The sequence below is a fragment of the Solanum lycopersicum genome, chromosome 8 (assembly GCF_036512215.1).
Source record: "Solanum lycopersicum chromosome 8, SLM_r2.1".
Lineage (NCBI taxonomy): Eukaryota > Viridiplantae > Streptophyta > Magnoliopsida > Solanales > Solanaceae > Solanum > Solanum lycopersicum.
Genome location: NC_090807.1, coordinates 37,290,425 through 37,302,436, shown reverse-complemented (window position 1 = coordinate 37,302,436; position 12,012 = coordinate 37,290,425). Strand labels below are relative to the sequence as shown.

The 12,012-nt window shown below is 31.2% G+C and overlaps 1 protein-coding gene across 2 annotated transcripts; it reads right to left on the bottom strand.

The window, feature by feature from the left end:
* Positions 1 to 4,251: 4,251 nt before the first annotated feature.
* LOC101264538 (synaptotagmin-5-like) lies at positions 4,252 to 10,233 on the bottom strand. 2 transcript variants are annotated; one of them, XM_069287898.1, is made up of 13 exons: positions 9,948 to 10,233; positions 9,750 to 9,852; positions 9,625 to 9,677; positions 9,419 to 9,539; positions 9,216 to 9,337; positions 8,652 to 8,753; positions 8,408 to 8,482; positions 7,722 to 7,801; positions 6,976 to 7,126; positions 6,660 to 6,890; positions 4,967 to 5,248; positions 4,731 to 4,844; positions 4,252 to 4,621 (listed from the first exon to the last, which is right to left on the bottom strand). In XM_069287898.1, exons 1-13 carry the CDS (start codon positions 10,050 to 10,052, stop codon positions 4,478 to 4,480), a joined length of 1,683 nt encoding a protein of 560 aa, XP_069143999.1. In that variant the 5' UTR covers positions 10,053 to 10,233; the 3' UTR covers positions 4,252 to 4,477. The 2 variants fall into 2 exon arrangements, with proteins under 2 accessions (XP_069143999.1, XP_025888345.1); XM_026032560.2 differs by lacking the exon at positions 9,948 to 10,233 and having other exon boundaries at positions 9,625 to 9,675; positions 9,749 to 9,843.
* Between the last annotated feature and the right edge of the window lie 1,779 nt (positions 10,234 to 12,012).

Here is a 12,012-nt window from a genome sequence, read left to right as displayed (position 1 = left end):
CCTATAATCTCCACTATCTTGTTGATTTCCTCAACAAACTCTTGTATCCATCTTCATCAACTTTCGACCCGTGAAACTTTAGCGAAATCATTCAAGTGAAGTCCCTCACCCTTGTTGCTATCGTACTGACAATTCGGTTCATAGGATTATCTTGGGCCGTCACGACTTGATCCAACATTTGGAAAGGGGCTTAGAATTTTGCATGAGACACTTACTCGGTAAAAGGACCGATTGGCACATGAAGAACCTCAGGTTCCATATTGTTACCCATATTGCTTCTTGTCTTAACTTTTGAGGAGGCATATCCTAAAAAGCATCAAACAAAAGTTAGGAGAAAGACCTTTACAGAAATGAACTCTATCACATGACTTTATAATAGCGAAAGAAGTAAAGTTTCCTAAATGTCTTGTAACCTCTTATTTATAAACTAGTTTATGGGTACGCGCCACGCTCATGTGACCATATAAATAAAAATATTTTTGTGAAGATTGTATATTAACAATATTTTTAAGTTATATTATGTGTCATAAAATAGAAAATACAAATTACATGTTCTTAAAATTGATAAGTATCCTATATGGTGTTTTTATTTCTAGATCCAAAATCAAAAAACCTATACAACTACAATATTTAAATGAATAAGTGAAATGTTATGTGCTATGTTAATGAAGTATGTGTAAAATCAGTAACATATAGAAATCTTTTACCGTAAAATATGTTATGTTTTGCACATATTAAGCCCTAGCAAGGAAAATAAATTATAAGTGTCATAAGTGTTTTCTTCACTAAGAAATTTCCTTGACGAATCCAACAACATCCATAGCTGAAGTTCTTGGACAAATCCAACAATGTTCATAGCGTATTTTAATAATCTTTTACTTTGACATTGATTGAGAAAAAATTGCTCAGAGAAATGATATACTCCTCTTTAGAGCCCATAAAAATAGAGAGGGGACTTGAGGAAAATGAAAACCATTCTTGGCTTTATATAATACTTTAACTTTAAATGATTAATTAGTCTCTTTAGCTTCTTTTCATGTATTTATCATTGAAAATAACACATATTAATATATTAACTATGGGATTCATTGTATTGAAATCTACAACTTTTAAGATTCTAGCAATGTAAAAGTAACTCTATATTTTAGTTAATGTGCCACTTAAATCTCTACCTATTTGTTCTCATTAACTAACATTTGTCTCTTCATTTCTTATTAGATTATTTAATTTTCATAACTGTTCAAATATTCTCAATTCATTAATAGTAAAAAAAGTTTATTGCTTAATATTTTTCAAAAATAAAATAATCAAATATGAATATAACATTTTTATTTAGTATAGGGATAAAATGGTAATTCAACTTTACATCTTGAAGATTCCACTTATAATATAATATGATATTGTGCACTTTAGACTCATCAACAAGAGTCTAATTGACGCGTCTTATAATACATCCTAGGACCTTTCTAAAACATGATATTGTGAATACTAAGATTGTTATGACCCAAAGTACACTCTAGATGTCACATGGAAAATAATACCTTGGAAGTCCTAAAGAAGTCACTTTACATAAGCATGACGTAACAATAGTAAAATTCATGATATATAATCTATATAAGTCTCAAGTCATAAGATGACATAAACAATATCAATAGAGTACATAAGAAATATTCAGAATACTAGTAAGTCTGACATTAAACTTTCTAACATCATAGGAGTTATTGGGATGTTACTCATACACCACGTTAAAATTTGAAACCAAAGTGACCAAAAGCAATAAAAGTGTTTATGGCTTCTCACTCAAACCATGAAGACTCTCCATTCATAGATATCGGCTTCAATGCAATAATTTTGACATCCAAATTTCAATAATCAAGCTCGAGTCAAAAATTGATTCAAAATGGCATTGTGGGACCCATTCAAGTAATCACGAAATTGAGTGTGTCAATGGGTCCAAACTAGCTCAAGAAACTTGTGCCAAGAAAATCGGCATAATTTGAGCTCTTAAATGCCTCAAAATAGCTTTACATCAATTACGTTAAAAGAACGCTACATACGGCGAAAATGATAAATTGAATGGAAACTTACGGGTTACATGCTAGAATACACCCCTTGCAACGTCAAAATGCTATCCACCAACAACAATTCCTAGTAATTTCCACCAATCTCCCAGTAATTTCAAGCTCACAATATATCAAAGGGTTTAATTTATGCGAGAAATGAAGTTGAAAACACTGAAAACAGAATATAATTGCCATCCATTTACTCATGTAATCAAAGGGCCTATAGGGTAACTTTCACGATGGTCAAGCTTTAATTGGGTCCACTGACCCTTTATCATAGTTGCTATTCTTAAAGCTTACTAATGTGGAGACCAAGAAACTGATCTTTGTGAATATGATGCAACAACAACGATTGCGGAGGCCAATTTCATTGGCATGCATGTACATGCCTCCAAGCATACGAATAAAAAGAGCAAAGCTTGGTATACCAGCAAAGGCTGCACCAACTCAATTAATATTAAAAGAATAAACTAAAAATATATAATGATGATAAAATTTATTCACTACGTAAAAAAGAAACAGCATAAATTAATTATATTAGCTAAGAAGGCAAAAAAACAAATATTTTAAAAAATAGAAACAAAAAGTACACCAGTGTAAAAAAAAAAATACGATGGAGGGGAGTTAAAAGAAAGCTGGCAGATGGGTCCCAGTCATGTACACTTGTCAATCAAATGATGTTTCATACAAGTATGAGTTGGCGTTCCTCATGCATTATAAAAAAAATTCCTCCTTTGTAGATGATGTGATTTTGTTTGCTAGAGGGAAATCTATAACAATAAAGCTAATCATGAAAACCTTAAAGTTACATGAGTCTACGTCAAATTAGATGATAAACAATGCTAAGAGTTGACTTGTGGTGGCATTATAAAGCTCACCTAGAAGAGTGGAGAGAATTTTTAGGCTAACTGGTATGCAAGATTAGGAGTTACCTCTATTGTATCTAGGTTGACTTCTCTATGTTTGTAGGCAACAAGTATCTTACTTTAGTTGGCCTAATTAGCTAGACTACTAGTAAAGTTAGGGGGTGAAAATATTTGTTCCTATCTCCTGGTGGGAGGGCAATCTGGATAAGGTATATTTTGTTGGCAGTGCATGAGCACTTGCTAGCCTTTGTTCATCCACCAAAGCCAGTTCTTGCACAAATAGAGATCAGAAAATGAATTATTACTTTTGGGGATCAATTGAAGGGAAAGATAAACGCAATTGGCCTCTCGAGCCAAGATGTTTTAACCTTATTCAGAAGGTGGTGCAAATTTCAGAAGGTTAAGGGATGTCTATACGGCTTTCCTTTCTAAGTTCTGGTGGAAATTCAACACAAAGTTCTTATGGGGCGATTTTTGAAGTCCGCATACTTTAGGTGATCTCATCCTCTGACTAAAAAATAGACTAGTGGTGTGTCACAGAATAGGAGAGTTGTTAGTAAGATTAGGTCTGAGGTGAAACGACATTCACATAGGGTGATTAGTAAAGGAAATATCTCCTTTTGGTTTTAGAATTGTAGCCACCTACCAGATAGTATTTGTCCTGGACACTAAATTAAATGAGTTTTTGTCTAGTAGGTGTATGGCATGAGCAACTTATTGGAGTGCATTGGCCAAAGTCATGGTGTAATAGACTGCGTAGCATGAATGTTATGTTTCATGCTGGAAAGGCAAACAGGCTAGTATGGACAACCAATAGCAATGATAACTTTTCTATATCTTCTACCTGGCACATGATAAGATAGAAGAAGGATCAATCCAGCATTGACAATTGCATTTGGCACAAGCATGTGTCTATTAAAAAGTCATTTTGGCAGAGGGTTGCAAGAATACACACCTTATACCACTTATGCATAAATGGTGGATTTAATTTATTAGTCAGTTAATACAGTGTCAACCTTTATTATGAAAATCATACCTCTATTACTCATATGAGAGTTTTTGAGGTCGATATGTGCAAAGAAGTACAGAGCTTAGACACCTCCACTTAACAGATTAGTCGCATGATCTCCTTTACTCTGACTCAGTTTACTAAGCAAAGATTTGGGAAACTAAATTTTGATATAAGATGGAAAAGCTTAAACATTCTTATTGTAGAATGCACATGTTGGTGAAGTGGGATAAGCCACAACTTTTGTTTATTAAGGTTAAAAAGCCATGGTAGTTGTATTGATGGGAATTGGTGGAGTCATCAGGGACTGCAATGGGAGGTCATCATGGCGCATATTCACTCTTTGTGAATATGCCATTATAATTACAACAAATATTAGCAAATGAAAGTCTACAATATCATCGCTTCACTTGAAACATTTTAAAGCTCTTCCTTTTTATGTTCTTCTTTCCAACTAGGCTTAGCATTTCCTGTAAAATGCCATCATATATACGCAATTTTGGGGCAAAAGAAAAAAAAAGAAACTAATCTAAAATTAATTAATCTCGGATTATAGGTTGTGGTGTCCATTTAAGATGAAACGTTAATCTCCCAGACTTGGCACCGTCCAAGGTAAAGGTATCTTTAAATTCTCCTTCTAGTATAACTCTTGTGAGGGTCATGATGCATCTACCAATTCTGTCCTGAAATTTTCAAGTTTTAACAGAGATACATCAACTTTATCAAGTTCATAAGCTATGGAGCAAGAGTTAAATACTCAAAACAAAAACGAGATGGTCTAAAAGAATTTACCTTCCCAAAGGTGTCATGGTCCCAAACCTCCAAAATGAGCAAATCGTGTAATCCGTCTTCAACTACAAAGTCAAATGTCTGGTTCCACACTGGATTAAGGGTGTTGTTTAGAACCTAGGATTAGCAAAGAACGAAAAGTTGCTTAATTTCAAAATATTGAAACAAAGTAACTAAATGAAATATAAGACAAGTTCGGGGAAGATAATGTTTCATTCTTAGGGTATTCAAAAACTTACTCGGGTTTTATTTTTTTGTTCAGATTTTTTCATAATTAATACAACAAAAGGATCAGATTTCCCCATTATATCTGTGACAGGTACGTCTTCTGCTGATATTACTGTCACGGAAAGAACTCCTCTAAAGAGGATGTCCCCTTTCTTCTCAGAGATGGCTTGCGAAAAATTAGCTGCCTCTGGTCTAAGGGCCTTCTCTAAGGTAGTTAGTGCATAGTCGGGTTTAAATCCCTTCATAAACACACTTTCCATGCCAAAAGGACAAAAGAGAAGCTCCAAGTGTACCTGTGTTAGGTGACAATAGAAGAGCTTTGGTTAAGACTCCAGTGTGCATTGATGACACAAACAAGAATTCTTTTGTGGGAGACTACGTAACATAGACATCATAAGTGAACAAATACATGATAACACAATTCATGACAAAACGAAAAATCATAAATAGATTAATAAAGAAGAGAAAACTTTTGTTGGATAGGGAATACAAATAGACTTCAATAAAAACACACATGTATTATCTATTGGGCTCCATTACATTTTATGGTTAATCAACTACACAAACATATAACCTATTTTCATTGGAAATGTACGCCTACTCTATTTTCTTCTGCTTTTTTTTTATAACGTCAGTTTCTACCTCATCAAGAATCAATCTATTCAGGTGACCTACACTATATTCCTTGCGTCCAACAAGAGTTGCATCATACGTTGGTATCTAATGTAGGAATGACGATATTATAATATGAACATGCAGAATAAGATAAGAATAACTAACTAAAACCATAAGTAATTTAAGTCACATGGCACATAAGTTCTCCTTCTGGCTCTCTTCTCTTTCTTTGAGGCTTGCACGGAATAATCAACATAACGAGTATGAAAAAAAACATTTTTAGCTTCTTAAAAAATGTAAAAGCAATTGTTGTTTGTAATCAAGACTCATGAGAACCAAAACAAGAGAGGTTATATCATTAAGAAACATGATAACACAAAAAGGAAAAATATTCCAATCTAAAATTATAAATGATCTTAAATTTCTTTTATCTGGATATTGTAAATTAGACAACTGCTCTATATTATACAAAAACAATCAGAAAATCAATGATTATTGCTCATATTTTGATACTAGTGGCCCTTCAGAAGGGTGTGCTAGCTTCATTAATTTGTATCAAGACACAAAATGTAGAAATAACATATGATTGGTTAGCTGAAAAACCCAAATGCCTCTCAAATTGTTACCGTTCATAAATTAAATTCACATGTTTTTTGTAACTATATTATTGATGACTAAATCTACTGTACAATTGATTTATTCATTTCAATACAGATTAAAGATGATAGTATTAGATCATAGATTAGAGTATATGTGGGAGTCCAAAATCATGATGGTAGAACACCATAGAGCAGACACTAAGAATTTTGGCTAGAAAGGTGAGAAAACTCTTCTGATTTTAAGATAATGATATGCTATTTAAAAAGTAAGAGCAAAAAAGTCAATTATAGATGATGCCACTACTCATTTTTCGTTGGAGACATTAGTTCATCCTAATAATATTTTCATGGAGATCCTAAATAATTGATAAACAAGATGCAGTTGACATGATTGCTTCTCCACTATGAAGCTCGTAATTGAGAGCCAAGTGCTAGTTATAATTTGATGCAATCTAATGCCAGAAGAAGATAAATATCAAGATATTCTTACCTGTCCTCTATTTTTGGTGTCCCTTTGGATCTCCAAATCCTTCAATAGTTTCAACCACACATCTTTCACTTTACCTGGCTCAAGGATTTTCAAATCTATTCTAGCACAACCGATGAATTCAGCAGCTTGAATCCCTTCATCATCATACACTCTAATTGTTAAATGTTGAGTAGATATGTCTTCAACTATGAACTCAAAGTGCTCATTCCAAATCGGATTTAAGCAGTTATCCTTAATAGAGCAAACAAAATCTAGAGTTAACCATTCCTTGTTAGGAGAAAAAATTAAGGACAGCTGGTGATAGACTTTCTCTTACAATAACTTTGCTGGTTTTTGTCCTGTCACGTAGTGGACGTATAAATAGCTCAACAAAAGGATCAGACTTCCCAATGAGGTCCTTATTAGTCAACTCTTTGGCTTCAATGAGCTTGACTTGCAATACACCAAGCGGCTTTAGTTCCAGATCACTACAATGTACAAGATCAGTTTAGATTGAAAACAATGTCCTTCTTCTTGTCCTTAGTACTTCAGTTCGAGAATAGTGGACTTATTATAGAAAACCATTTCATTAGAAATACTACTTGCATTACAATATTATTCGATATTCTAAATGTCGATAAAAGACAAATTGAGATGTAAAAATAGGTTTTTAGTAGTTTGTAATGGTATTGAAATTTTCCCCTTTTTTTTTTTTTTTTTGGACTTGATTCTTCTTTTTTCTCGACTTTTCTCTACTTAAAGAAAAGTTACCAATATTGACTGATACAAATGATCAGAAGAAACAATCGGGCATTGCTAATCACAAAAGTGATATCTATTTCAAAGGATGACAACTTATATCATTTTGATTAGGATATACTTTTTCTAGGGATAAAAAGTTTAATTTAAAACTATTTCACTGTTCTTTCTGAATAGATAATCTGGAATATAGAATGTCTTTTGCTTAAGACTGATATTCCAGAATTAGAACTAATTCACATGTTCAAACAAAAAAAACCTTTAGTTTTAATTGGTAAAAAATGTAAAGCAATGAATATAATGTTTATTATGAAATTAGAACACCTATAGTCTCCTGGTAATATGGGAACAATATTGCGGACAGGCCAAGTGATAGAATCTTCAATTGCATCCCGTATTGTACCCTGTGCTTGCGGATTGAATGCCATCAAGAAAAGCATTCAAGTAAGAGTTTGTTGTACCAATAAAATACACGTTTCTCAATTAGAATTCACAAATGTTAGCTGTAAATACTTATTGTGATAAATATTCATCGTGAATTAACAAACTAATTACAAAAAAGTACGAGAGTTAGACCAATGATCAAGAACAAGCGATGAAAATAACATGACAACAAAGCTGTAAAATCTAAATAATTTTTTTTATAAAAAACACATGAAATGTCACTTAACCAAAATTAAGAGTCATGCGAAATACAGTTGTATGAGAAACATGAACTACCAAAATTAAGAGTCATGCGAAATACAGTTATGAGAAACATGAACTAATTTATGTAAAATAAAAACTCTATAATTTTCAGTTCTTTTTTACCTGAATAAACAAGAAATAAAACTTTAAAAGACATGGTAACTTGTATGTATAATGTGCGCTAACTAAGAAAATTTATAATTTGTGCTTACAAGGGAAAGGAATAAAAAGTGAATATTCATATCGGTCTTTATATGTGGGAAATGTACATGAATGAGAAAGAGGTCTATTCATTCTATACAAAAACAGAAGATATTTCAAACCTCAATGGCATCTGATACTCCAGGAATAGCTGATATATCACCACCCACAACTTTGAGAGTGAAATCCAAATTTTTCTACAGGTAGAAAAATATAATATCAGAACCATGATTGTTCAACATTATTTTTTTCATATTAACAAGAACGAAAATGGAACCAAATACAAATCTATATATGCATATCAAGTATTTAATCCATTTATTATATATCATGTTAGTGATACATAAAATAAAAGTTTGTGCTCACCTTGTGACGCAAGGAGTAACAAACAGCTCCGAAACAAGGAAGCTCAGCAACTAGTGGTTTGAATATCAAACGAAAAACACCAGTGAAGCCAATATTCTTGACCTGCATTAAAAATGGATTAGGAGAAGAGTGAAAAATATGTAAGATGATTCTTCATCAATTGTGATGTCTGCATGATTATTATACTGATCTTTTTTAAAAAATGGATTTTCTTACCTCTATCACTTTAAAAGGACATTTCGATGTAAATATGATTATGTTCAAGACTGAAGAGTCAACAAAGAAAGTATTTATGTCACTTGAGCTGATGATAACAAGATAGACGAAAGAAGTAAATGTTTGTTTCAGTTAAAAGGCATATAAAATTAAGATTGACTCTCACATTTATTGAGAACATGAATTATAGTCTCTTAAGGCATAACTACTGCATTATTTTGATATTTATTCCATTCACATGAGTGATGATTTCCGGTGATTAATGGAGGAAACTAAGAAATTTAGGAAGAAACAAAATTATTAAAATATTTAATAGAACGCATAGAAATGTGATTTTTTCGAAAGTACCTGTATAGGCAGTGCTACACCAACTAAAGTCTTGATATCCAGAACAATATTGGGATTTCCATCCCATTGCATTTCCAACTCCATAATAATTTCTCCTGGATCACCATCGAGAAGGGAAACTCCTAAAATTGTAAAAGGAAGTTAAATAGCAAAATTTATACAGTTAACTAGTATAATTAGTTTTAAAATGTGATTGAACAAACCTGTGAATGATGGAGCCACAGTACCCAATGTGAGCTTTGAAAATTTGAGAGCAGCTAAGATAGATGGTCTATATTGCTCAAGAATTGGCTCCACGGAGGTTCTTATCAATTCTGATGCAGCCTAAGCAGAGAATGAATATTTTAATATAAAATGACACAAAATAGTAAAATTCAAAAGGGTGTGCTAAATGAGTGCAATTAATTACCTCATCAACATAAGGCCACATTTTTTCCAAGTGATGATTAAGCCAATTCAACTGTAATTTAACAAAAGCTATTATTAGAAAATTGAACTAGTAAAAAAAAAGTATTAAGCAAACTTGACTCAACTTTTGCTTTTGTGAAAAGACTACCCAAGAAGGGTATGCTTCAGGAGGCAAAAGTTTTCTTGAATCTTGGACAGTCATCCTGGCAAATGCTGTTATGGATTTTGCCTATAAAATAGAGAATATATGTATAAAAATAGAAAAATACAAAATTTCAATTGAAATAATAATAATAATAATACTTAAAGACAAGAAAAGCATACCAAATCAATGCGAGCTGTGGATCTGTTATTTTGAAAGCGAGCAAAACAAACAATGAGACCAATACCCAATGCCGCACCTAAGAAAAACCCCAAGAAGAAACCCATGTTTACGTGAAAACAAATTTGATATAAAATATATATTAGAAGAAATGCAGATTCTTTTGAAAGAAACAAGTTCTTTTTTTTTGTTCGAGAAAATGTTGGGAATTATGAGAGAAAGGAAGGAAACCGCGGGACCAGGGGGGCAGAGGGAGAGAAGAGAGTGTAACAAAATTTTGATTCGGAAGTTGAGGCTTACTCTTAAAGCTCTTTTATGCCACCGCGTGTCACCTAATTTTATTCAAAAAATTTCAGTTTATAAGCATGGACAAATCAAAATCTAACATATATCTTAATTAAATTAAAATTTTTATTAAATGAATTTATCTTTTTGTAATTTTGCATATCTTTTGATTATATAGTACATTTGGTAACTCTACGTAATTAAAATGCATGATTTTAATCATGCATTTTAATTACGTAGAGTTACCAAATGTACTATATAATCAAAAGATATGCAAAATTACAAAAAGATAAATTCATTTAATAAAAATTTTAATTTAATTAAGATATATGTTATATATATATATATATATATATATATATGCCATTTAAGTAAAAAAGTATATAAAATTACAAAATCAATGAGTTCAGATGAAAATTAACACTTAATTTTTGAGAATTGAATTATAATCTAGAAAAGTATTTCTACCTTTTCTTTTTCTAAGTGTGTAATTTTTTCCCTCACTTCATGTCGTTTGTTCTTCTTCTTCTTTGATACAGTTCGATTTTTAATATAATACAATTTTGTATTTGTTAGGGGAAAATGAAATGATAAGAAAGTGAAAAGAAAAAACTTAAAAAGTAAAAAATGATTCTTTATTTGCTCCTTTTGTTTTTCTGACTTTGATACTCTTTGTTGATTATAATTGAAAGTATGAAAGTTGTATTTCTTTACTTATATTTCTTAGCTTTGGTGGGTAATTATTGCTGATTAGATAAATTATCATAGAATGGAATTGGCATATCTAAGTTTCATGGTGTTTATTTTCATTAAATATATGATCATTAAAATTAATTACAAAGACTTTTGGATTTTCTAAACTAAAGAAAGTAATTGGGTAATAAAGGAATGTAGTTAAGAAATGACTTTTGCATTCTCTAATATAACATAAAAATGAGGGGAAAAAATAAAACTGAGAAAATGAGAAAAAAAAATTTAGCTACAGTGAGATGTCACATCAGTTTTCTTTTGCCTAGCTTTAATATTTAAGATAGATTAGAGATTATTTTTTTTCAAAAGCATTACTAATATTTTTTTCTTTATAGTACTTATTTTTATGATAGAACTTTTATGATAGAATTGTTTTAAATGCGAATAATTTTACTAATAAAATTAGTAGTATCTTATTATTATTTAATATAATATTTTTTACATGTTACGGATAATCTCTCCAAATCGAGCATATTTATTTTCTTATAAAATTTATAATCATATATCTTTTTGTTTAAAAAAATATAAATTTACATCAAATTTTATTTTTGAAAATTTGCTTTATTAAAACTACTAACATGATATCACAATCTTACTTTCAATAGAATTTGAGATTTAAAATGATGATTTGAAATTTATTTAAATTTTATAAACATATGCTAATGTCAAATAAAATTTTTGAATGTGAGCTCAAAATTGCATCGCCAAAATACCTACTTTTAGTACTAACAAGTTTGTCCCAGCTTCGTTTAAAATGAAAAGTACCGTATGTTAAAAATGGCAAAACACGTCCTCCCTTTTTACTTATTGGCAACTTATAACCCCATTTTGTTGTTATAAGAAAAAACGTTACAAGCACTTAGCCCCCCATGATGAAATTTCAGAAATATAGTTTAACTAAATTAATTTCTATTATCTCTTGAACTCATTTATTTTGTAATTTTTGTACACCTTTTTGACTTAAGTGACATTCAAATATCTCTCACGCGAGTGTCTTAATTGTGTGGAATTATGGAGTGTGCCACGTAATCT

Coding starts and splice junctions, on each gene's coding strand:
- LOC101264538 (XM_069287898.1), bottom strand. CDS start 10,052: ATGGGTTTCTTCTTGGGGTTTTTCTTAGGTGCGGCATTGGGTATTGGT. Junction 9,678..9,749: donor AGTCTTTTCACAAAAGCAAA/AGTTGAGTCAAG, acceptor TTGTTAAATTAC/AGTTGAATTGGCTTAATCAT. Junction 5,249..6,659: donor ACACCAAAAATAGAGGACAG/GTAAGAATATCT, acceptor CACCTAACACAG/GTACACTTGGAGCTTCTCTT.